Genomic DNA, 27,628 nt, shown 5'->3' with positions numbered 1-27,628 from the left:
TTCCCCCATCTTTAATTAAGAAAAGCTCAAGATGTGACTTCAAGGAAACAAAGAGAAAAAAATGACTGTGAAGTTTGACGAATTAAATCCTCTCCGTTCTTGAGATACAAAGGGGATTGTGACACCTGAAAATGGCCCGTAAAGTTTCGGGACTTTCGAGAAACAGGCCCCAGGTCACTTCAGAAGTAATCAGTACCTGGTTAATACAGGCAGAGATGACTGAGAAGAAGATCACAATCGTGTGTGAAAAGTGCCGTCCTGTTGCCACTTAAGGATCTTCCATGTACATTGTACTTTGTAGTAGCGAGCATGGCTGAAGTCGACTCTAGCTATCAGTACTCGCTCAAGTACTTCAAACAGGTAACAAGTAATTTAACAACTATGGGCAATATCTTTGTAATATAATAGCACCACACAGGAATGTACTCTCCAGTTAAACTTTCATTTGAATGGTCACACTTTCAGATTTCACCCACAGACTCAAAAGTTAGAACCACCTTGTACTATAAAATAAACAGCACCAAAGCAAAGTACTGCTTTATTACTTTCATTTGAATATTCAAACTAGGATTTCATCTACTGCCACCAAATCGACGACTAGAAATCTCTGCTTCAAAACATTAAATGTGTATTCTCTCAGGGATCAGTACTAACAATACTTTTTCCTAATAATTATATCTTGACATCGTCTTCCCTTCTTTCTTTATTCGTTTGGCTTCTTTTATCTTAATCAGTAATAACGTCTCTAAAGTACACAGCATTTAGCAATCTCTTTACCTATCAGAGTGTTATTGTAATCATGCATATTTTATGTTATAGAAAGACAAGCACCTTATCAAGAAAGAGCTTTTTGTTTGGCTTTTTAGTTATTTATTACTCTGTGCATTGTTCTACTACTGTTTTCGTGGTCAGACTTTGTCCCTGGCATTCGCTGAATTGCTGGTCATTAGCTGTCATTCAAATGGTCACATTTCTGAGTATCATGCTAAAACTAGAAACGTTGTTTTTTCTGACTTAAACGTGTCTTGGTTTTTGGCAGTTGTACAATTCGTGCATCGAAAACAGCGAGAAGACAGATGGCCTGGACAAAAAGCTTGAGATCCTTTTCACGAATTGCACCAACTCGTTGTACACCAACGTGGCTCGGTAAGTTTAGCTCTATAAAGGGAGGAGGGGGTATTTTGAGTATCTTGGCTTGTCTCGAGCTACCCCCACCCCTGTGATGTTTTTGCATTTGTTTCAATCGGTTTGAGTGTTGTTTAGTCGCTTATATCTAGGTGGATCGTGATTGTGTAACCTTGCCTGTATACATCCACCTCTTCCCCTGGAAAAACCAGGGAAGGAGGTGGATGTACATAGGCTAGCATAAACCCTGGTAACTATTTTCAAGGTCGTAAAAATTCTTGAAACATTCTGCCTATTTGTTTTCACTTTTAAAGTTTTTATTTCTTTCGTGAATTTTTATGTGGCTTTTTCAAGAAGGCCATTTCCTCCAGCTTCTTGGAAATGAAACTAATTCTCAAAGAGTTCATACTTGGTTTGTCTTTTAATAGGCTGGATTGAGCTTGGGGCCTGTGATTTTATAAATACGTTGATATTTCTTGGATGACTGATTCCTTTTTTCACACCTAAATATTACTGGGAAAAGAGCACCATAAATAGAACTTAGAAGTTTCTTTAAAAAAGATCTTTAATCACATGTCAACGAGACCTCGATTTGATATTACTGTTCTTCATTACAGGGGCTTGTTTGAGAAAGACAAGTTGGTGTTTATGTTCATGCTTTGTGGCGAGATAATGCGACAGAGAGGAGATATCTCAGATGGGGAATAGAATTGGGAGCTTTGATTAGGTGAAAGGTGAAAGGCTAAAGGAATTTAAGGGACATCATGCGAGAGATTACACGCTGAGAACTCGAGTAAGGTATGCAAACAAAAGGGAGAATTTCAAATGGAAATTAAGTAATATGATATTGATGGGACAACTAGCATTTACCCTTTTTGTTTTGCGGTTCCGTAAGCAAGTTCATAAGTGAAGACAAAATGAATCACATTCAAATGTCACATCATTTACAAGTTGGTTTATTGTAATGCAGCTAGGACAGTGTTTGAGAACAATCATAATTTGCCATTCATTTTCCCTGCGTTTCCATAACAAAAAAAAACATCAACGTCTTCGTTATGGTCGTGGTTGTCGTAATCATCGTCACCGTCGTCATCATCATCATCATCATTATCATCTTTGTCTTCGTCATGGGCGTGGTTGTCGTCATCATCACCATTATCGTAATCATCGTCATTGTCATCATCATTATAATCATCGTCTCCATCGTCATCATTATCGTCTTCATCGTGGTCCTGCTCATCATTGTCATCATCACCATTATAATCATCGTCATCAACATCATTGTCGTCATCATCATTATCACCTTCATTGTCATTATCACCATCAGTATCGGCGTCATCATTATCTATTCCTACAATGTCTGCCCAATGGTAGTGTGGTGATTTTCAGGGCACAATGTTGATTTTATGTTGGTTCCAACTAGCAATGCACCCAATTTTTACATTCGAGTATAGCATTTTCTACATGGATATTTTCAAAGTAGCTTTTTAAAGAATGAGAATGAAGGGCAACCATTTGGCCATTTGCAAAGCATAGTGGATTCGAATTCTGGACAACTCAGAGCATTGTTCAAAGCGGGATTTGAACTCGGGGATCCACCCTAAGATAAGAGACGATCCGTTGCTTTTCTTCCTCCAACTGGGAAAGGTAGAAAGGAGTAATTCAGATGGGGGAAGGGTGACATCACTTCAGTCTTTTGTACCAGCTAGGGTAGGGTAACAGTGATACTTGTATCCGTTGCTTGATGTTACATGTGAGCTACTCAATCATTTTATGACATTCTCCTTCCTGTTCTTTAGGAACGCCCTCCTAAGCCTGATATTCCTTGGCTAAATGAACGCTTGTGGCACACTTGCTGGGATTTGGAGGTACGTGCCAGTTTTACCACGGTTTATCATAAATGATTTTTGAGACTTTTTTTCTTATGCTAATTTAGATACTTCAAATGGGTATATTTATAAAAATCGAATAACTTGATTCTGTCTCTTGATAATACGTCCTGAGAACGCCGAATTCTTACGTCACCTTTTTGTATTTATCTCAAACTGATTTTGCGGATTGCAAAAGGCGATAAAAGAACAATAAGACGGTCTAATATTTATTGGCTTTTTTATCGAAAACGCAAACTTACAGATGCGTTTTCTCTTACTGTCTTGCAGCTTAAAAACGGTCTGCAGCGCAGTTAAGCGCCCACCAATGTGCGGGATTGCCTCGTTCCTTCAAAGTGCCCCTGTAATAAAAAAATCACTTCCTTTTTTTCTTCAGATTTTGAAAGTGTGTTTGCTGAACACCTGACTGGCCAAAGTTTGAGCTTTGACTTTTATCCAAAGGCCGTTTACTTTGAGTGTTAGTTTTGGATGTCACGGTCTGCCATTACTCACGTTTGAGACTGACTGTTCGTATTAATTCTGCGGTGTACACATGCATTGCATTCTTAACCTAGTGAGTCTTTGACGTCATTTTCTTTTCGATCCAGGGGCCCGTTTCTCTAAAGTCCCGAAACTTTAAGGCCATTTTCGGGTGTCACAATTCCCTTTGTATCTCAACAACGGAGAGGATTTAAGTCGTCAAACCTCACAGACATGTTCCTCTTAGTTGGCTTGAAAACATGTTAAAAGATCGGCTTTCCAAAACAAGCAGTTGGCAGTTTCACAAATGGTTTTGGGCCCGAAACGTTTTCAGGACTTTCGAGAAACGGGCCCCTGGGACCTGTTTCTCCAATGTACCGTAAACTTTTTGGGCCCGAGAGGCGATTTACAAAACTGCCATTCGCTTGTTTTGAGAAGCCGTTCTTTTGCCATGTTTTCAAAATCACAAAAACCAAAATGATTGTGAAGTTTGGTGTCTTAAGATCCCTCCGTTCATAAGATACATAGAGAATTATGACACCCGAAAAGGGCCGGAAAAGTTTCGGGACTTTCGAGAAACAGGCCCCAGCTTAAAATAAACAGGTGTCTTTTTTAAATCAAGGCTTAAAACTTTGGTCGCTTAGTGTTTAGTTAACATAGTTCTGAAATCCAAAAAAAAACAATTGATTTTTTGGTCACAGCGGCACTTTAAAACTGACTTAATTTTCTGCAATCCCACACCTTACCGTAGCGCATTCCCCTGGACTGATAGACCTTATTCGCTTGTACATTTTGTTTTCACAATTCAGATCAAATGACGATACTCAGGAGGTCTGCTACTATGTTTTGTTCATTAAAAAGAGTGCATGTAGACATATTCATGCTTGTATGCACTCTTTTTAATGAACAAAACAAAGGATCACATGAGGACAGATCTGCATTGGGAAAACAAAATGTACAAGTGAGTGAGGTCTATTGGACGTAGACAAAACTAGCAGTTACACGCCTACGAGTACTTTCCTGTGCTATAATTGGGTAATATCTCTGTCTGTATCTGAGTGGCCAAAATTACTCTGATCTCGACTGTACGACATCCGTGGCCAAAGCTGCATCTGTATTTTACATTTTATCGGCTTCTTGGTTATTCTAAACTTCATTGTACCTTTTTACTTTAGGACTCGCTTCCAGCTTTCACTAGCTTGAAGGAGGAAATAGTGAGCAAGCCCATCATTGTTAAGGTAGGATCGATAGAGGTATGATGTCTATTTGTTTGTTATTGGTGGTGTTTGTTGTTTCGGAGAATATTGTTACAGTAAGGGGACGGATTCATCCCTCTTACTTTCCAGCAAAATGGCCTGAAATTTTCCTTTACTTTGCCTGATCTGCAAAATGACCTGGAAAGTAACCTCCAATCCCGAACAAAATTGTTTAATTAAGTGTTATCACGATTTCTTCTCACCCCCAAACAATGATGAATCACGTCTGGGTTATTTGTGCTTGTTTCTGAACAAAAATGTGCTTGATGGGGCCAGGGAAGGGGTTATGCTTGCCTCTTTCAGTACGGAAGATTATAAGACAATTAAGGCACAATTGCAAAGTGGTTACCCAAACAGCGACACGAATAGAAATAAAAAAGGGACATGACAAGAGAGAACTTCTATTGTTGTTATTACTATTATTATTATTGTTGTTGTTGACATCCTTATCCTTATCATTATCATTATTATTATTATCATCATTAATGATAATTAATTTTGCAATTAACATTCAACAATCGTCATGCTGGTACTAATCTGTTGTTCCCTTCGTGTTCATTTATACAGTACGAGTTCAACGACTCGGATCGAGAGAGCCCTCTGAACAATTTAAGTATGTTCTTAGCAGAAGAACAGATTCTTTGGGATGCTCGTACCTTTATTACTGGCCAGGTAAATAGGTTTGTTCTGTAAAATGGCAGTTGCAACTATTCTTGAGGACTGAGGAGACCATAAAAGTGCCTTAACATCACGGAGCAAGAACGGAATGGAATGGATTCGTGAGTTCCTGTCTGCGCGGTAACGCATCGACGACTCATTCATGGAACGCATGAAATTTAGCTGTTTCTTTTCAAAATTCATCGTCGCTTTTTATCTGTTCTGTCCCATTTTTGCTCTGTCGTGGAAACCCACCTTTAAAGGAGGTTCAAACCATTGTAACACTTTCAACAAACTGTACTATTTAGAAGAATTGAATCCACCAAAATTTTTCACGTTATGGTAATGTTATGATACCATATGAAACACCAGGAGATGCTTAACAAGATGCACTCATAAATGTAGCGTAATGGGTTACCAGGGCAACAAAAAAACCATCTAAAAAGAGCCTACATTTTCTCTTCAACCCATATATCTCAAAAAGGAACTCAGTGACCCCCATTTTTTGTTGCTGGAGAGTGACTAGCACGCTAAGATAAAACTTTCTGCGAAGTTGAAAAAAAGTTTCTGGAACAGATTCATAGCCACGTTTACAATTTAAAAAAGGTTAAGGTGGCTCTGAATCCACTCCAGAGAATTTTTTAACTTTGCAGAGAGTTTCGTCTTAGCCTGCTAATCACTTTTCGGCAATAAAAAATGGGGGTCACCGAGTTCATTACTGAGATATAAGTGCTTAAACACAAAATATAGGGCGTTTTTAGATGGTTCTTCTGTTGCCAAGGTAATTCATTACGTAGCATTAATATGTGCATCTTCTTAAACAGTTATTGTTTCATAAGGTACCATAACGTTGCCATTAAGTGAAACAGTGTTGTAGAGTTAAAGTGCTACTACGATGAAAATAATAGACATTTTTGGCTTGTACATTTTGTTTTCCCAATACAGATCATGTGATCATGTGATAATACTCAGGAGGTTTGGTCCTTTGTTTTTTTCATTAAAAAGAGTGCATGCAGACATATTTATGCTTGCATACACTCCTTTTAATGAACAAAAGAAAGGAGCAAAAATCCTGAGTATTATCACATGATCTGTCTTTGGAAAACAAAATGTACAAGCGAAAAAGGTCTATTGCTTAACAAGATACGTTAGAAACGTGACGTAATAGGTTACCATAGCATCAAAAGAGCTATCTAAATACTCCCTATTTCTTGTCTGTAAGCGCTTAGATCTCAAAAATAAACTCGGTGACTCTTAATTTTTATTGCTGGAAAGTGATAACCAAGCTAAGATATAACTCTGTTCAAAGTTTAAAAATTCTCTGCAGCAAATTCAGCGCTACCTTCACTGTTAGAAAATTTTAAGGTGGCTCTAAACCTGCTGCAGAGAATTTTTATGAACTTCTCAGAGGATGTCACGTCACCTGGTAATCCTAGCAACAAAACTTCAGAGTCACTGAATTTGTTTTCGATGTAAGCGTTTGAAGTCAAAATGAAGAGTGTATTTGGATGGCTCGTTGGTTGCTATGGTAATCTATAACGTCTTTTTTGGCTACAATTGATTTTTCATGTGATACAATAACAGTTCCTTTACGTGAATCGGTGTTGTAGGGCCAATCCTTCCAATAAGACTTTCCCTTAATGAAAATTGTTGTAACTGATTTGAGCCATCTTAAAGTGCACCCAGCCAGAAAAATTTTACATTCGGTGCTCTTTCTACCAGTTGCATTTTCGTTTTGCTTTGGATGGGGAAACGGTTTTTTCTAGGAATTATATTTGGGGAGAAAAATAACTGTAGTTCTCCTACAAGCGTGACAACGAATTCTTGAATATCGTAGATGTGTTGTTAGGGAGAAGACGTTTAAGAAGGTCATGGCGTCACGAGAATGCAATCAGCCTTGTTGTTCTCTTTGACAATCAAGTAAGAACGCGATCCTCTCAAGGTGCGTGAGTGAAGAACGTCGCGAGGATCACGTCCTTGCGAGACGGGCAAAAAAGTGAGAGACTGTTTGCAGTATGAAATGAAGTCAAGAAAGTTGGACAAGCTTTAAGACTGTTTTACAACTTTATTTGATATTTTTCAGTAATAGCAGACCAAGCGCTAGATATTATTTGCATGGTTACGAACCGGAACTCAGGGGTTTTCACATCTTTATTATTTGTTTGTTTTTCACAGATCCCATATGGAGGACGAGGTACTGATGCTTTGGATCACGAGTAGATTCTTCTCGTCCGAAGATGGTTCCAAATTTGCTAGCTTGGGTGAGAACATTTACCAAGTTTTTAGGCTTAAAAATGAACCCCATGTTGGCAATTTGAAACAATGGATTTTAAAATGCCACTGTATTAGCAAAATGGTCTATGTACAAAACTGTTTCACAAAACGACAAGGTTTGTTTTGGTACCATACGAAAAGCAATAATTGCTTAATAAGTGCATCTAGCTAACCAACTATTAATGTCTCGCATGGTACCATAACATTGTCGTTGCGTGAAACTGTGTGGTAGGGTTTTCGTTCCAATGAGACGTTGCCTTGGAATAGACCTTTTTAGCTTGTACGTTTTGTTTCCCTATTTCAGACCACGTGAACAGTTTCTGGAGAACAGTTTCTTTCAAATGTTGTCTTACGCAAGTGCATATGTGCACATAACTTATGATAAAACAAAAGAAAATTCCCTTGAGAACATCACGAGGTTTGAATTGGGAAAACGAAACGTACAAGCTAAAAAAGGTCTTTTACGTGTCGAAACAGTGAGCCATCTTAAGAGAATCCCCACTCCTTGCATGGATAATTTTAAACCTTGCTACAACCAAATTTGTTGTAAAATTCTTCCAAGAAGGTGTTTGTATTAGAAAAGCAATTAAATTTGGAATCGCTTTCTTTCACTATCAAATTTCTTAGGCACAATCATTTTGAATAATGGTGATGTGCCATGTTTTCAACATTGTTCTTATACAAACGTTCTCTGCAGATGTACTACGTCACAACTATTCCAGATATCAGGACCCATATAAAAAGCACTGATGCCACGTTCCTTCCACGTTCCTTCCACGTGGTCTAAGGTAGCCTTTTCCTCACTCAAGCCTCTGGGCTCCTGGGTCAAAGACTTTCTTCTTCGATGAATGTTTATAGCAGTAAGTAGTGTTTTTCTTTTGGGTGGTATAGCAGCTGTCATGATGTACAGTGTGAGTGCCGTGGTGTCAAAACCTTGAACGCAACAAAAAAGAAGAAACTGACTTACATTTTGAAAACGATAGAAGCTGCTATGACACCTAGTAATAGCTAACATGCATGATCTCTTTCGCTGTCCTTTTCTTTACATGTTCGTTCGTATTTGTCGTCTTTGGTCCACTCAGGCACAACAGCAACAACTGTTAAGAACCCCAACTGGCCGGAGACAAACCAGTTGGCTATTTACAAGTGCGCCCAAGAAGTTGAACCAGGGACTTCTGGGAACAAATTCAATGAGTGGTTAGAACGGGTCTTGAACCCAGGAACTTTATCTTTTTCTATTTTACATTGCAGCATTGTCCCATCTTACATATGGAACGTCGAGTGAACTATATCCCAGATTCCTCGCTTTACACTTGCGCACTGTACAAAATGTCTGCTCGTGCTGGGGTCTTGTTCACCACAGCTGGTAAGCACAGGAGCTTGCTTCCGATTCTTGCTTGGTCTGATTTTTAAGTTGTGGAGGCTGTGAAGTCCCATTTCTTCGTAGGTGATTAACATCCCCTGCATAAGGAAATATCGAACAAGTTACTTGCAAAATTGAGAGCTCGTCTTTTATTCAGCACTTCTCTCCAGATTTATACATGATAATATTTTTGATGGACATTGTCGTGTTCAAGTTAAGTGCAAACGTCAAGTAAACATTCGAATGAATAGGTGTAATAGTGACATATCAAAATCAATGTGCATCTCTGGCTCGTATTTCCGGACATTTTTACCGCAACCCTTTATTATTGGTGGTAATATCTTTACAGTTTCTTTAGTGAGAAATAAACAAAATTGTCAGTTAGATGAAGAGTTTACGTTAAAGTAATTTAGTTGGTTATTTTTTAAAATGTTCCTTTGCATTCTTAGGTCATTCCACGAACTTCTTTGTTGCTGTTTATATACCAACTTATCTACCATCCAACTTATTGATTGAATAGGGAACAACTGTTGTGTCAGCTGAACGAGTAAACGACAGTATAAAAGAAAACAAAGTAGATTCAGACTGCATTCCTGTGAAGTGAACTCATTAGTTGTAAGAATGTTACTTATCGTTATTGATGATAGTTGAAGGAAAGGTTAATGGTTTATTTGTCTTGTTTTTTTTTTTCAATATTCACGGTTTCCAGCATGTCATTTTTTTCTCGATTTCATCGATAATATTTAGTATTAAGGCGCGAGTGTTTTGAGAATAAAAGCATTTTTCTTTCCAAGACAACACTGTATGAATTTGTCTGAAATTTTTGTCATTCGATGAGAAGTTATTTTCCGTTTTACATTTATATGAATAAAGTTACTAAACTTCAGAAATGAGACAGACACTTGTATGATTTTTTTGTTGAGGATCAAACTGCCTATGAAGTTTTAAAAGGCCTGTCGAAATAATGAGGAATGGCATTTCTCTTTTGGGACTTGTTTAATTCTCTTGTTCCAAAATTGAATGTGATTTATATTTCTGGTTAAGTGATGATATAGAGCGTTTTCACTCACGTGACTAGAATGGATGCTAATTTAATGAAACAAAAAAACTATTTGCATAAAAGTAGAGTTAAATTCCCAGAGGATGGGAACACCAACATGGCTGCGGTGACGTCATGTGAAAACGCTCTATTGAAACTATTTGACCTCAAACAAAAAGGGGAAAAGAATCATAAATGATTCGAATATGCATGAAATGAACAGTAATTAATGAATATGCATTCACCTCAAACAAAAGAGGAAAAGAATCGGAAATGATTCGAATTTGTGAAGTGAATATGCATGACATGAACTGGAATTAATGAATATGCATGAAATTTGATGAATATGCATGCAACAATGAATATGCATAGAATAGACAGGAAGCAATGAATATGCATGAGATCGACAGGAATAAATAAATATGCATGAGATGAACAGGATGAAATGAATGTGCATGAAATTGATGAATAGACAGGAACAATGAATATGCATGACATCGACAGGAATAAATGAATATGCATGAAATAGACAGGAACAATGAATATGCATGAAATTGATGAATAGACAGGAAGCAATGAATATGCATGAAATGAACAGGAATAAATGAATATGCATGAAATTGATGAATAGACAGGAATCAATGAATATGCATGAAATAGACAGGAACAATGAATATGCATAAAATCGACAGGAATTAATGAATATGCATGAAATTGATGAATGGACAGGAATCAATGAATATGCATGAAATTGATGAATAGACAGGAATCAATGAATATGCATGAAATAGACAGGAATAAATGAATATGCATTAGATGAACAGGAATAAATGAATATGAATGAAATTGATGAATAGACAGGAACAATGAATGGACAGGAATCAATGAATATGCATGAAATGGACAGAAATTATTAAATATGCATGAAATTCATGAATAGACAGCAACAATGAATATGCATGAAATTGATGAATGGACAGGAATCAATGAATATGCATGAAATTGATGAATAGACAGGAACAATGAATATGCATGAAATTGATGAATAGACAGGAATCAATGAATATGCATGAAATTGATGAATAGACAGGAACAATGAATATGCATGAAATTGATGAATAGACAGGAATCAATGAATATGCATGAATGAACAGGAATAAATGAATATGCATGCAATTGATGAATAGACAGGAACAATGAATATGCATGACATCGACAGGAATAAATGAATATGCATGCAATTGATGAATAGACAGGAACAATGAATATGCATGACATCGACAGGAATAAATGAATATGCATGAAATTGATGAATAGACAGGAATCAATGAATATGCATGAGATGAACAGGAATAAATGAATATGCATGAGATGAACAGGAATAAATGAATATGCATGAAATTGATGAATAGGCAGGAACAATGAATATGCATGACATCGACAGGAATAAATGAATATGCATGAAATAGACAGGAACAATGAATATGCATGAAATGATTAGGAATCAATGAATATGCATGAAAGGACAGGAATCAATGAATATGCATGAAAGGACAGGAATCAATGAATATGCATGAAAGAACAGGAATCAACTAATATGCATGAAGGACAGGAATCAATGAATATGCATGAAGGACAGGAATCAATGAATATGCATGAAATGGACAGGAATTAATAAATATGCCTGAAATTCATGAATAGACAGCAACAATGCATATGCATGAAATTGATGAATAGACAGGAATAAATGACTAAATAGACAGGAATAAATGAATATGCATGAAATAGACAGGAACAATGAATATGCATAAAATCTACAGGAATTAATGAATATGCATGAAACGAACAGGAATAAATGAATATGCATGAAATTGATGAATAGACAGGAATCAATGAATATGCATGAAATGAACAGGAATTAATGAATATGCATGCAATGAACAGGAATTAATGAATATGCGTGAAATGGACAGAAATTAATGAATATGCATAAAAGGGAAAGGGTCCAATAAATAATGCATGAAATTTAATGAAATCGACAATATGCATGAAAGCCAATGAATGTGCGTGATGAAAGTGACAAATATCACCCCAATCTGTTACCTTCCTGTGGTCTAATGTATGCTATGTTCACTCAACCCTTTTGGATCCTTGGTGAAAGATTTATTCCATACAGCAAAAAGTAGCAGCTTCTGTAATATCCAATTTGACTCACTTGATAAACCTTAAAACAAAATGGAAGAAAAAACGTGGTTTTCATTTTAAAACAATAGAAGCGATTTTGATATCATGATCTGCTTTTCCCTACTTTTTCACAAGTGATAAACACACACCTCTTAGTGAAAAAAAGGATCACATGACGTACCAACCGGGGGGCACGTCATGGATGGCCATACATGACGTACCAACCGGGGGGCACGTCATGGATGGCCATACATGACGTACCAACCGGGGGGCACGTCATGGATGGCCATACATGACGTACCAACCGGGGGGCACGTCATGGATGGCCATACATGACGTACCAACCGGGGGGCACGTCATGGATGGCCATACATGACGTACCTACCGGGGGCACGTCATGGATGGCCATACATGACGTACCAACCGGGGGGCACGTCATGGATGGCCAAACATGACGTACCAACCGGGGAACACGTCATGGATGGCCAAACATGACGTACCAACCGGGGGACACGTCATGGATGGCCAAACATGACGTACCTACCGGGGGACACGTCATGGATGGCCAAACATGACGTACCTACCGGGGGACACGTCATGGATGGCCAAACATGACGTGTCCCCCGGAAGGTACGTCATGGATGGCCAAACATGACGTGTCCCCCGGAAGGTACGTCATGTATGGCCATCCATGACGTGTCCCCCGGAAGGTACGTCATGTTTGGCCATCCATGACGTGTCCCCCGGAAGGTACGTCATGTATGGCCATCCATGACGTGTCCCCCGGTAGGTACGTCATGTATGGCCATACATGACGTACCTTCCGGGGGACACGTCATGGATGGCCATACATGACGTACCTACCGGGGGACACTTCATGGATGGCCATACACGACGTACCTACCGGGGGACACTTCATGACGTACCAATGGAGATGCAGATGAATAATGAGACGTAGCAATCGATAGGTTGTACTTACAGTCTGAATTTTTGTAGGTGGTCTTGCATGTCCTGATTCTCCAGCATTCTCCTTTATGTTCTGTTGAAGATAAAATTAGGCCGAGTGATAAGAGCAAATAGATGGAAATACTTGTATACAGAATATACAAATGCATTTACCTTGTAAAGTAATGCTGACAAATAGAGGATATTACATGGCCGCGCGGGGATACGAATTTTATCTTCGAGTGCTGCAAGTATCTCTCACGAGTGAGCGAAGCGAACGAGTGAGAGATACTTTCAGCACGAGAAGATAAAATTCGTATCCCCAAGCGGCCATGTAATGTTCTGTTTATTATATAGATATTGATGAAATTTCTAGATTTAAAACAACTTGTTTTATTCAGTTTCGAAATGATGAAAAAGTGGTCACCAACCGCTAAAACACGCATGTTGTGTAACATAAAAAAGATATGAAAGTTATGAAAAAGAAATCATGATAATGTCAAATTTTGCAATAAAAATGTTAATGTAGTAGAGAAGAATTATATTAAAGCACAAAAGTATTTTACAATGAAGAGAAAGCTCGCGTTTTATTGGCTAATCGTGTTGGTTATCATGACAACACCTATATCCTCACATGTGAAAGATAAAAATGATATGTTCACTGCGCGCGGTGAAGATACGATTTTTTAGTAAAAGGAGAAATCCTGGTATTTCATCAATATCTATATAATAAGTTGGATTACTTTAGCTTGGTCTTGGCATTTTCGAAATACAATTCACCAAACGAGAAATAAAAGAAGATGCAATGAAAAAAAAATACACATACTTTTTACATGTAATGTTTCCAAAGATATTGTTGATTTGTGAGTAACCTTTGTGCTCAACAATTTGAGGTTATGAAATTAGTTCAGGAGATGTTTTTAAAATATTAATGGAATGTTGTCCAAATGAGACTTTGTTACAACATGGGCAGTTTATACAAAGAGGCAAAAGCATCGTTAGAGCGAAATCGTGGGTGAAATGATCGCTGACTTGGCCGGGTCGAGGTGTAGGGGTCAGTAGAAAGAAAGTGCTGAGAAAAAACGAAAAAAAAATCTGTTGCTATGGAAGAAAAGGATCATAACGACAAGGAAAAAAACTGGGTTGATTGAACTGTGGATAAATGGTAAAAGTCTAAGAAGTTAGGAAAATTAAACTGCATCCAAGAGCAATCGAGATGAAGGTCACGTATATTTAAAGTTCATTAATTAAAAGAGGCATTATAACGTTTTTGTCCCTTCACTTTTGAAATTTGTTTATTTATTTATTTATTATTTATAACTGCAAGAGCTACATAGCAAATAACTAGTATTCTCAAAAAGAAAATTGACAAGGATTATATAAACTTAAAAGACTTTAAGACTTTTTTAAAGTACTGTTTGTTATCGTTTTAAATCTTGCTTCAAATCGTTTGTTTCTTGGCTGTGTCGTGGTCTTTCGATTAGATTTAGGGCGCGTTCGATTGAACCTATTCCGGAATAAGAATACGTAGAGTGGTGATAAAAACTGTATGTTTGACGCGTTTCGAATTAGCAAGGATAACAAAAATATGTTTAAAATAGCATTTTAGCAGCTATCTGACAATTTTCATGAGAATCTCCGTAAAAACGAAGGATGTCTAACTTATATTCCATGTATTCCTATTCCGGAATACGGTCAATCGAACGCACCCTAAGTCTCATTTTTAAAGCACCACAACTTACATCACGTCGGAAAAGTGTGTAGGGAGAATGGAAGGGAAAGTGATCAAAGATATTGAGGGAATGAAAACTGTGTAAATGACCTGGTGTACGTAAAAGAGTACTATGCAACCGGGGTATGGGGAGTGAAAGATTAACTGAGGAGGAGAGGAGAGGGCCACCTTATGATTACATGTCCTTATGACAACATGGTGGTTTTCAAATTATCCTGCACATTAGTTACACATGGTATACATGGTACTATGCTACTGGGATGGGTGGGGAGGAGTGAATGATTGACTGAGTAGGAGAGGAGACGGTCACCTTAAGATTACATGTCCTTATGACGGCATGGTAGAGGAATGAAAGAGTGGCGGGTTGAGGTCAACGTTATCTGTGCAGATTGACTTTACTGCAGTTGTGTTTAATTTAATCTATTTTTTATCGCGTTTTAAGTTGCTATAAATTGTTGTCCATTTTTTTTCATCCCGGCTACTATTTTATTTAATGAGCTTTTTAAAACAGGAATGGTTTTTCATAGCAGAAATTATGAATAAGTTAACATGGTTTATTTTAACATCGGCATCAAAGAAAATTGTTAAATTGTATTAGGAAAAAGTCGGTTATAATTTTATGACGTCATGCAAAAGAAATCTGGGTGTAGAAGAAGCTCTGGTAGTATTAGCCGCTGTTGTCAACGAGTGTTCTCAATGAACGAAAAAAAAGGGTACATTTTGATGTCGGGAGAATGAAGTTAACTGAAGAAAAAAAAAACAAATTATTGATGGTGCGATGAACTTACACAACACTAAAATGTTGTTCACTGGTCTGAAAGGTCTTTCATTTCTCATTTGTTGTCATCTGCTTGCATTTTTACAGCTGAAAAAAAAAGGAAATGTGTAAAAGAAATTTACATTTGGGTGGGTGATAATTAGTACTTTTAAATACTCTAAATTATTTTAAGTTTAAAAATGTAAGTAAGTTCGAAAAGGCACTTACATCGATTTTGCGTTGCCAACTCAAATTACGATAGTTAGGAACCATTAATGTCGGCTGGATATTATAACGTCTCCGACAGAGAAGAAACTGGCCACTGTACTTACGATTTGAAATTGCGGTGTCCAACGGCTATGTTGCAAACGAGGCTGGGTCGCCCACAGGAACTTAAATAAAAATTCATTAAAAGAACAAGTCGAGAAGCAGGAAATGAGGAATTTTTTTTTAAACAGGTACTTACTGTTGGCTGTTTTCCTTTGTGGATATATTGCCATTAGCGCCTGCTTTAAACTGGGATAAGGTTATAGATAATAATATTCAAGGCATCGCGAATCTCAAAAATTTACCATCATTTTCTCTAGAAAGCTACAAGTTACTGTTTGAACTAATTACCTGGCCTTGAAGGCCTGCTCTTTTCTTGCATCGCTCGTATCTGCTTTACCTGTACAGTCCTGGGAGAGCGGGTGTAAAGTACAAGTAAATATGGGTCATTAAATGCCTTACGCAATGAAAAGGATATTGGAAGGTTTACTATGACAGTCTCGTTCTAAATCTGCTTGATTTGGGATTACATGGAAAATATTTTATCACCAAAGTCGTGAAAATAAATATGAAGAATGAAGGTAGGATTTACTTAATAAAAGGTCATATACTCATCTCCCAAATTCCTGATTCTTGAATTGATGCGATGTGAAAGGAAGTGATGAGGCTATCTTGTTGACAGATGAAACTAAATAAACATGGATGAAAGGAGGGTTTCATTGGACAAGGGGGTTATTTGAACGCAAAGTTACAGAAAGAGGAGCGTGTCATTAAATAGATTATATCCGTGGAGATCTTTTTTCCCCCCGCAAAGGAGCTCTCGAGGTTTCTCCCGAGCATTGTGGAGCGACTCTAGAATAAAAATTAAAAAAAGATTCATTGTACATTTAAGTTGAAAGGTTTGTTTTATATATACCCTGTATGATGAAATTAATTATACGGGTCGACCCGACTATCAGAATTTAGAATTTACCGTAATTGTTGAAATTATTCGTGTTGGTATAGGGGTTATACGTTGTTGGCTGAAGCGTGAAAATGTGTTTGTAAGTCAAATGCAGAAATTTAGTGTGCATTTTGGACAACACATTTTTAAATTTATATTTTAGAATTTAGATGTGCAATACATTACTTTGGAAAGTAATTGTTCTGGTAAAGGATCTGCATCATTGAGGGTATTGTCGGTTGTTGGCGCTAGTGTTGTTCGAAGTTGATTGGATTGAAATTGTAGGTTGGGGGGGGGAGGGAGGGGAGATGGTGTGTAGGTATATTTAGTTTTGTTTACAAGGGAAAGGAAAACTCGTGACTTGATGCAAAAAAATCAAGTTATAAACTATAAGATAAAATGAGGCCGAGGCCTAAATATGTTTTATGGTAATGTACGTTTGGTGGATTTTGAATTGGGGACTAATTTAAGAAAAAGGGTTGGGGGGGGGTAAATAATTTGAGGGGGAGAGGGGGTCGAGATGGGTAATCAAATGATATACTCGTGAAATTATTGCCTAATTTTACGAGTATACCATTTGATTAGCTATTAATATAATGGGTGACAAATTACGGTATAATTCCGTAATTTTCAAACCTGGACTCCATTTTGGCACTGTAGAAAAAGTTGCCATGGCAACAATGTATTTTCACATGTTAAATTATAAATTGCGAGATTTTGCGCCAAAATTAAGTAGTAATTTGTCACTCATGTTATTATAGGTGAAATGTCCTCATGAACAAATTGAAAGGGAATTGAATTTCTTACTAAAAGTGTGCTGTCATAGTCAAATGTGAGAGGGTAGGGTCGAGATGACTAGATAGGTGGAGGTAGTAAGAGGGAAATGTATGTTCCCATATTATGGCGTTATGATTCAAGCTAAGACGAGGGGTTGGGGATTGGTAATGAGGGAGACATTATGAAGGGTTTCTGTGGTTTCTTTTACCCGAGGCGAAGGAAAAGGTCCTGGAAATCAGGTTGGAATGTAACCCTTGGGGGAAATGGGTTGGTTGGGGTGATACGTATCTACGGAGCGCTTCTAATAGGCGAGTAAAATCATTGGTCGTTAGCCAAACTAAAATCTGTAAGTCTCACTCTCAGCTTGGAACGGATTAAATTATAGATATTGGTGGTTTAAGGAATTGATTAGAGTTGGGTGAGGGGGGGGGGGTGGGGAATATTGTCAAAATATAATAGCACTGACGACTGAAATAGGCAGTATAGATGATGTGACAAAGTCGTTTTAATCATTTTATTAGTTTTCATATTTTTAATTTATATTTTTAAATTATTATTTTTCTTTTTAAAAATCATTATAAGTGGATTGTGTGAGGAGAAAGATCTTTCAAATGTTTAGAAAACAGAGTTCAGTTATCGGCGTTTGAAAATCGGTGGATTGTTGTGCTATTGGGTAGTAATAATTACCAATTTGCGCTAGTTTTACTGTCGATCTGTGACGTTGCCTTTTAAGGTTTTCTGAGTAGTATTGAGGGGCGTTGTATTGAAGATGTTCCTTGCGACTGGTACTGCATTGCTTGAGCTGAAGAAGACGAGTGTTCTTTCAAAGCGTAGGAACAGTTTAGCGCAAGATATGAGGAATTATTGCAACAATGGTAATGTATAATAGTCGTGGGTGAAATTGGCAAAATCGCTTAAGAGAAGGTTACTAAGAGGTACTGACTGTGCGGATGTTACTAGCGGAAGCAGTCTGCTGTGGACACGACGTATCTGAAAATGAAGTGAGGAACGGACTCAATTTAAGATCTTTTCCGGATGAAGAGTGTCAAGGAAGTACTTACAGTTCGATGTTGGCAATCCCCAATGATGGTTTTAGATTTAGTGCTAAAATTACTTGTAAGAAGAAGCAAGTTCAGTGTAAATATTATATAGATTAATTAAGGCTAGTGAAAACGGAAAATATACTTACAGTTTCTATGGCAATTACTGGCGTTTCATATGTCTGTAGACTGGTTTTCGAGGGAATAGGGATAAAAAGATGAAAATAGACAGGGTTGATAAAACATGGTAAAGTATTATTGTCCACCTCTACGCGTAATTTAAGTTCATAAAGGCTATTAATGATATACTTACTCTTTAGGAGATGTTTTAACTGTGATCTCTCCATTTTGTTGCAAGGCTTCGTGTTGCAAATTTCTTGGAAGCTGCATATTATGATAATACAAGTATAAGAAAAAAAAAGCCGGTGTAGCGTGAGATTTTCGAAAGGGATTCTTTAATTGCCAACTGTTGTAACTTATGAAAGCAAACTGGAAAATAGCTGTAATTGAAGGATATGAAAAGAAAGTACTCACTGTGTGAAAGATGCCAGGGGATGTGGCAACTGGTTAATCAAACAAATTCATCGTTTTTAGCGGCGAAGACCTTCCTGGAAAATTGATGGAATAAGCGGACATATTTGCAAATGTACCGGGGAGGATGCAAAGTCTCATAACAAGTACTTACAGTTTGATGTTAGCAGTTCAATAACGGGATAGGGATTGAATTTCCTGTAATGAGATTTTAGGTTTTGGTTATAATAAGCGGGAAGCTAACTGTGCTCAGTTTTCGCGAGATTAATAAATATTTCCATTAGCTGCTCTGGATCAATACAGAAAAAATGTACAGCGGACTCTTCAAAAGAAATGACATCCTTTGCATGGTCGCAAAACCAAACCTGCACAGCTTTTGCGAGATATACAGATTTCCTTTCCGCAGCTCAGTCAATCATGAAAGACATACGATAAGAATCCCTTGACACAAAGAGAAGTAAGAAAACACGAACAGGCCTTGTTAATTAGGCGGCCCTTGCCCATCCTCTGTGTTCTTTGCTAATGTATGTTATGGTTCAATTTTGATATTTTCTTCGTGCAATACTCGTTATTATAATCTGACATAAGGGTAGAATAAAAAAAAAAGGGTGGGGGAGGGGAGGGATAGTCGAAATGTCTTAGCAGTGACGACTGAAATAGGAGGTGTATATGAAGATGTAATAAAGTCGTTTTAATCAGTTTTTAAACAATTAAAATTGTTTATTATTATTATTTTTAATTTATAGTTTTAAATTATTATTTGTTTTTAAATATTATTTTAAGTGGATTATGTGCGGAAAAGAGACAGAAAGATCTTATAAATTTTTGGGAAAAGATTTCAGTTGTCAGCGTTTGGAAATTTGAATCGGTGGATTGTTGTGCTATTAAATAGTAACGAACACCAATTTGCGGCAGTTTTACCGTTGATTTCTTTCGTTGTCTTGTTAAGGTTCCGTGAGCAGTGTTGAGGGGATTAGTGATGAAGGTTTCCCCGCGGATGGTGCTGCATTTCTTTAGCTGAAGAAGAGGAGTATTCTTTTAAAACGTAGGAAGGCTTGATTAGTTGGGAAAAATAGCTCGAGATTTGAGACATTGCTTAATTGCAACAATTTGTAACAATATAGAGTATTGGTCGAAATTCGAATGTCTGTAAAAGAAGGCTATGAAAAGAGGTACTCACTGTGCGGACGTTACTAGTGGGTGTGACAAGTGAAGAACGACAATGATCGTCTGCTGCGGACACGACGTATCTGAAAGTGGAGCGAATAACGAAATACCTTTAAGTTTTTTTTGTCCCCCTTCCCCCCACCCCCGAGGTTTCTAGAGCGTGAAAGAAGTCCTTACAGTTGGATGTTTGCAGTCCTTATTGCTGGTGTTAGATTTTGCTGTTGAAACTATCGGGAAGAAGAAGAAGAAGCAAGTTTTAGTGTCAAAAATTATATAGATTAAATAAGGGTAATGAAAACGAAAAATGTACTTACGGTTTCTATGGCAATTACTTACGTCTGATATGTCTATACAGTGGTTTGCGAGGGAATGCGGCTAAAAAGATGAAATAGATTGGGCTGACATTATAAAACGTGTTAAAAAAGTACTGTTATCGAATTCTACGAGTAATGTAAAGTAGGTAAAAGCTGTTAACGATATACTTACGCTTGAAGATCTTAACTGCGAACTCTCAGTTTTGTGTTGTAAATTTCTTGGAAGCTGTAAATTACGATTTATAGGTATAGACCTTATTCATAAATGGCGGTCACATTTGTAATTCTTTTGTCCAAGTGCAAACTAGCCTACCAAGCCTCATTTTAGAGCAAGAATTCTTTTCAATTCACTGTATGGTATCCAGGCTTGGTAGGCTAATTTGCACTTAGACAAAAGAATCATAAATTGACCGCCATTTATGAATCAGGTCTATTAGTGATTTGGCATCTTGGGCTTGGTGTATCTGATGTTCTAGAACTGTGTTGGTCGAGGTGATTTGTATCTATTTAAGAAGATGAGCATCGAATGCGGATTCAAGTATTTGCCTGTGGTTAAAGTTATTGGCTAAGAACGTTATATACTTAAAATGATTGTGGGGAGAGAGAGAGATCTTGTGGAAAGAATATCAAAATGTAATAGACAAGAGAAAAAAACCAATAAAGATAGAAGGATTTAATAAAGTTATTTAGTGTATTTTTCTTTAAATAGTTTTATGGTTTAATTCATTTTGGTGTTTAAGATTTATCATTAGTGGATGGTATGCGAAATAGAGGGAAAAAAAAGAAAAAGAGAAGGGATTCAAATTTTTGTAGTGTTGAAATTATGGAGTAAAATTCCGGAAAATTGGCGGTTCATTGCGCTTTCAAAAAATGGCTGTGTTTAAGGTTGTCTGAGGGGTATTAAGAGGCTCTGAGCGGTTGGTTCACCTGTGTAGTTACAGGTGAAGGAAAACGAGCAGTTTATAAAAGCGCAGGAAAATGCGGTAAAGTCATATTATGGTTTAGGATTTGGTGCATATGAAAAGCGTCTCATTTTGGTAGGGGTTCTTTAATTGGAACAATTGGAAAATATAATGGGGTGCACGTGTCGTTAGTGGAAAATGGTTGTAAGAAAATTATATGAAAAGTACTCACTGTTTGGACGTCACCAGCGGATATGATCACTGGAGAAGGGCGTTGGCTGTCTTCCGCGAACAAGACGTACCTGACAATGATTGAATATTTTGCGGATGACTTGTGTCAGAAGTACTCACAGGTGGACGTTGGCAGTCTCTAACAACGGCGTAGGATCTGAATTTCTTGCAATGTACCCTAGCTACCAATAAAAGAAAGCGAGTTTTGTATGAATAGTATTCAGGAAAACAGCTGTTAAAAATGGATCGAATAAGGGTATCCTTTAAGCGTAATTTTCAGATGAAGATGTTAAAGAAGGACTTACAGTTCTTTGTTAGAAGTCCTCAATAAAAGACGTAGAATTGAAATTTCATTTAATAAGCGTCCATCTACGGGTGAAAAAAGAAAAAGTAAGAACGTTTAGTGTAAATATTAAGATATTTATCAAGGCCTTTGTAGTAGACCAAAAAAGAGTACTTACGGTTTTCATGGCAATACTGGCAATTTCAGTTGTCCAAGCTGGTTAAAAAATGAGTGAAAGCGGCTAAAGGTTGAAAATAAAAGACTGATATTATCAGAATGGAAAAGTACTTGTTTTATTAAACTTTACGAGTTCTTCAACAGGAAATGCTGGCATTACGGACAGATTTAATATGATCAATATTTTTATGGGATAAGGAAAGTCCTTACATTTCGAGAGTTGTACACAAGTCTTGATTGCGTTCTGCAAGATGAAAATGTTCCAGATAGATTACATAGCACTTAACGAATTGAGGGGAAGTTAAGTATTTTGTTTGCTTCGAAGTTGAGGCGATAGTTAATACGTTATCTAATCGAAAGATCTTTTGTAGTAATTAGGTCCTTTGGTACCAGTTGGCTGAGTGGGAGGCAGCCTGAAACAAGGACCAGTAAATGAATTCTGGAATTAAATTTAAGTTTTTTTTGATAATAGTCTGCTCATGATGCTGAGTCATGGAACGGTCCGAGAAAGGTACATGAAGACAATTTTTGCCAATGGAAATTGTAGTATAGCTTCGATTGGAGAAAATTGCGAGTGCCTTATGGACATGCCATCTAAATTTAATTACGGCGAGGGATAAGACCATGACCTCATGAAAATAATAAGTTCATAACAGGGGCTGCAGTGTAAGGACGGAATCGTAAGAGAATTACATGATCTCATGAAGTGTATTTATCCGATAAAAATTTTAGGGGAAGCAAATTACAATGTTGTCATGATGATTACTTAACAATAATTTGCCGAAGGCTAAGTGAGTAATTGTTTTAGTATAATTACACGTAGGTGATTACTTGAAAAATATGCATTTTCTTTAAAACCGTGAATTGATTTCTTCGTTTGTCACCTAGAAAAACAACTTGCGACCATTTTGAAAAACCGCTTACGTAATCGCGTAATCATCATCACTTCAAGTGCAACCAATCAGCGGAGCATTAATCACTTACGTAATTATACTAAGAAAAAATATGGGACTCGCTGAAGGAAGGGAAAATAGAGAGGTGGTAAGAAAGGGATGTGGGTTAAAATGGGGAATAAGACTAGAATAAACCATGGATGGGAGGGCAAGGTGACATTGTTACGGCGCCTACTATTGTTATTGTGCATACGTTCTGCGCATCTCGAGAAGCTCGGATTTCCTATGGGTTGTGCTTATTAATACAGGGATATTTTGCGCGGCTTAAAACTATCCGGAGAAAGTAGATCTTTGTGTAAGTACTCTTGGTATCCAAAGAGAAAATTGGGGGTAACCATGCATTTGAGAGATAATTAAGCTTCAATTTGAGAAATTACGCCATACATTGCTTTGTATTTTAAAGCTTTTTACAAATATTATTCATCAATTATCTTTGAAAACACTTGAACAGATCTACGTTTTCTGCATAATCATAAAACCGGGCAAAAATACCATTGAATTAGTAGGCACCGTCCTTAAGTGGATATTTTATTATCAGGTGTCCGCATACCTAAGCTTGTTTGCTTTTCTGCGGCTTTCATTCGCTTGCCTTATGATGGGAGGCATGGACAAAGGCATCGCAATGTAAGGAGTTTTGTCACTTTTTTTTTTAAAAAGATGGAATTTAAAACTAAATTTTAAGCGTGCTTCACCTAAAAAAGTATTAATATTTCTTCCTTTGAAGTAATTGAACGGAGTGCGTAATTTAACGAGTGGCCGAAGGTTATTCTAGGATTTGGTTTACTCGAACTCAGAGCGGGTAGGACCAGAATTTTTTTATATGTTTGCAAGTCTGGCTGTGGGTGATAGTGCATACGTGAATGAAAGCGGTTGTACACTTTTAAAAGAGAGAAGGTAATAGCATTAAATTTGGAGTCACAATTTGCATCGCGCCCGATCTTTAAGAAACGATATGAACCTCGGTTTATTTAAGGAAATTTCACGGTGACTGCAACAACCAAATCATTCGCTCGCTCCCCCCGGCAAGTAGTGTGGAGAGAAGTTGTTTCCTAGGTTTGCACAGCGCAACGACATAATACACGTTTGTTTGCTGCGTTTGTTATAGACGAAATTCGCTTTATTCTCGTCAAAATTTGGGAACGTTCTAACAAGTCCTTTGGTTTCCAAGATTTGAGGGCTATCTTTAGAAGATATTCTAGACAACCGAATGCTGCGAAGGCATATAATATAGACCGAAATAACTAAGAAAACCTTGAATCTTCCACCGCAAAATTCACTTAACCAGAGCTAATTCTCAAGAGATATAAACCACAAAACAAAAAAATTGCCTCACTGAAATGTGATAACTTTGTGCCCCTCGCACTTGTTTTTGCACGTACATACTTCACCTTTGATATGGTCCGTCTTTTAATTTGTCTTCTCCGAAGTCGTCCTTGAGCCTGGAACGCAGCTTTATATTCGTCAAGTTCACTTCTTCTTCCAGCAATGATAGGTTCATAAACTTCCTCGGCAAAGTCGAAAGGCTGTATGCCCAAAGGCGAAGCGATGAGTCTCCAAATTGGGCCTCAATTTATTTCGTTCACGAAGGTCGCTGATTGGCTAGTAGGTGTAAATTCCAATGCTTCATCGAAGTGACAACAAAGTGTGCCACGTGTAACCTCATGTTTGCAACATCTACACGAGGAAAACGTCACCGGTGTGCTTTCGCTGTGAAAGTCAGTGCTATTGTTGCTAATTTGACGCCCCTTGCAGATCTACTCCTCTGAATGCAAATTGCGCGCAATAGGGCGTCGCCCAAATTATTCCATGCTCTTTCTGGCAAGGTCAATGGATGGCGCAATCTTTTGGCCGACCTTAAGAGTCCTCATGGGCCCGATGAGGATAAGTAAGTATAAGTAGTAATGATAGCACAGGACGAGTTATTTGGTTTGGACACGTCATCCTCACGGATAACAAAAAACAAGCAAGCAAACAACAAGCAAGTTTTGTAACTATCGATGCTATAAACTTCGTCTGATGAGGTTGGTTACAAACAAAATATATTATACTTATATCATTAACAAGCGTTTGTACACCGTTTGAGAATTCGCGTTTATTGAAGCGAAACTCAGGCATTTTTTTTCCATTTTATCTATTGTCCGAACCCTCCCGTATGTTTTGAATAGAATTTCCATGCCATAGAATTAGGAAAACCGCATTTATAGGCGGGATAAATTTCACGTTACGCCATTGCCACCATGTTGGCGGACGAAAACAAAAGATATCTCATCCTTTGTTCGTCCACCATCATTTGTACATTAATTACACCGTCTGTCTCAAGGAATATACATTACACCTCTGTCTCAAGAAATGTTGCAAAAAAAACCTATTAAACTTCTTTAAATGGGTCCATACAGCGAAGAATTTCCATGAAAGCACCCATCTCTTGGAGGAAAAAGAACGCATAAAGTTTTCAAAAAAGTGACAATCGTATTTCATGAGCATTCATTTCATCGTAGACTACGAGTAATCCCTCGCCGCCAAGTAACTCGAGCGCGAGGAGAAGATAGGCGCGAGAAAAAATGGCTCCTCCTTGAATCCAGATTTCGAGCGGCAATGTTTTTTCTCGTCCCTATCATCTTTCTCCTTGAGCTCGACTAAGCGGCAAAAGAGGGACTGCTTGTATTCTACCTTCATCGTCGCTTCTATTGTCACACTCGTTGTCATCATAAGCACAAGGGGAGATGGGTTGGCAAGTAGTTGAAACATATGCCTTATGCTGAACGATGAGTCCCATCATCTGGGGGGGGGGGGTCGGATGGGCACGCACGACGTCAAATTCGGCCGCGGGTTGAGCTTGCTTTTATTGTCTGCTCTGACAAATTTTCTCCACTACTTTGGGTTTTCCCACTCATCGAAAAACGAATATTTGACTTGCTTTAAATGAAAGTTAGAAAGTTCATCGCATTTAGATAATGAGCCCCTCCTTTTCAGAAGAAGAAAGTTTTTAAGCCAGCCCCCTTCCTTCCAACCTTGTCCGTCATAACCAATCAATAAATAATAGACTGCATTAATAGGCCTTTTGCAACAATTAGTGACGTGACTTGGGCTTTATAAATTGCAGAAATGGAAAGACTGTGTCTGACTTAGCCAGAACACACATTTTCAGAGAAATACCACCTAAGGTAGAGATCTTATGATCATTTAACCCACACTCGAAATTTCCATACTTTACTTTACGAACGAAAAGCTTTCGCCCTCCACTGGAATTTTCCATAATTAAGCGCCAAAAACAGAGTTAAGATTTCGACTCTTACCAAAGGTCAAATAAGCGAGAATAAACGTGCAAGGGTGGAATTTTTCAGACTGTCAATCAGCGAAGAAAAAATTAAAAGTGGTTTCAAAACTTAAGAAAATACAAGGATTTGTATGAAAATCATCGAAGGGTGACTGGAGGGCAAAGAGTCCTTTTCCCATGCAAATCCCTATAATTTCTTTCAACTGTAAAAACACCAGTTAAACGATATGCTTACGAAAATCGGCGTGGTAGTATATTTTAAGCTGCATCTTTTTGCTTCTGGAAAAATAATTTCATGTACTTAGCAGGCATGCCTATTAATCACGACAGCAACACTTCATGTGGACTGATCCGGTTTATAAACTAATTAGGATAGTACGTGCACTCTCATTGGTCAATAGCCGTGTTAAGATAAGAGTATGGAAACACGGCTGTGACATCAAACGAATTTTGATTGGTTATTTGCCGTCAGACGCGCGTTTTGATTGGCTGGTAGGAAATATGAGTGTGTATCAAGAAAATCGGTTTAAATCAAGAATTTTCGTTCATTTGCTTCCTTCATTTGTCGAATTATCTTTGAGAAATATTTTATAAAAGCAAAAGAGGACTTTTTTCCGTGTTTCCATAGCCTCATTTAAACACTCGGGGAAGTTGGGAGAAACACGGAAGACGTCCTCTATTGCTTAAATGGTTTATTCACGTGCTGGAAGTTCGGGTTTGGTTCCCGCAATTGAATAAAAATGTTGCAAATACCTTGTATCATCCAAATCTCCATAGACAGTGATTGCTCTGGTCCAAAACACGAAGAAGGGAACCGTAATTCAAGTCCGGTAATGCGTTTCGCGAAATTAAATAAGCCCCCTCTCAAGGGGGGGTTTAATAGGAGGATTTACGGTAAGTTGGCTGCACAATACAATTCTGCACAATTCTTGCATATAAAAGACAATTTTCTTTCGAAATTATGGCGTCGCCGAAGCATTTAAATTTGTAACAGACAAAAACAAGGGCATTCTGCGGACAAAACAACAGCGCATGTCAGGCACGTGAGCAGTAAATGAATCGTGAATTTAGCTGATAGTAACAGTG

The 27,628-nt window shown here is 37.7% G+C and overlaps 1 protein-coding gene across 1 annotated transcript; it reads left to right on the top strand.

The window, feature by feature from the left end:
- The first annotated feature begins 309 nt into the window (after window positions 1-309).
- LOC138030828 (dynein axonemal heavy chain 6-like) lies at window positions 310-10,235 on the top strand. Its single transcript, XM_068878695.1, has 11 exons — window positions 310-360; window positions 1,040-1,146; window positions 1,440-1,537; window positions 1,883-1,923; window positions 2,925-2,993; window positions 4,649-4,711; window positions 5,297-5,401; window positions 7,562-7,580; window positions 8,358-8,520; window positions 8,912-9,026; window positions 9,473-10,235. Exons 1-9 carry the CDS (start codon window positions 310-312, stop codon window positions 8,408-8,410), a joined length of 606 nt encoding a protein of 201 aa, XP_068734796.1. The 3' UTR covers window positions 8,411-8,520; window positions 8,912-9,026; window positions 9,473-10,235.
- The last annotated feature ends 17,393 nt before the right edge of the window (window positions 10,236-27,628 follow it).

This window comes from Montipora capricornis, chromosome 13 (genome assembly GCF_036669925.1).
Source record: "Montipora capricornis isolate CH-2021 chromosome 13, ASM3666992v2, whole genome shotgun sequence".
Classification (NCBI taxonomy): domain Eukaryota; kingdom Metazoa; phylum Cnidaria; class Anthozoa; order Scleractinia; family Acroporidae; genus Montipora; species Montipora capricornis.
Note: the sequence above shows the minus strand (reverse complement) of the source record. Positions and strands in the feature narration are given on the sequence as shown.

Excerpts from the sequence above, each read along its gene's own strand:
- LOC138030828 (XM_068878695.1), top strand. The coding sequence starts at position 310 with ATGGCTGAAGTCGACTCTAGCTATCAGTACTCGCTCAAGTACTTCAAA. Across the intron at positions 1,538-1,882 it reads TCTCAAAGAGTTCATACTTG|GGACATCATGCGAGAGATTA; the intron begins GTTTGTCTTTTA and ends AAGGAATTTAAG. Across the intron at positions 2,994-4,648 it reads ACACTTGCTGGGATTTGGAG|GACTCGCTTCCAGCTTTCAC; the intron begins GTACGTGCCAGT and ends TTTTTACTTTAG.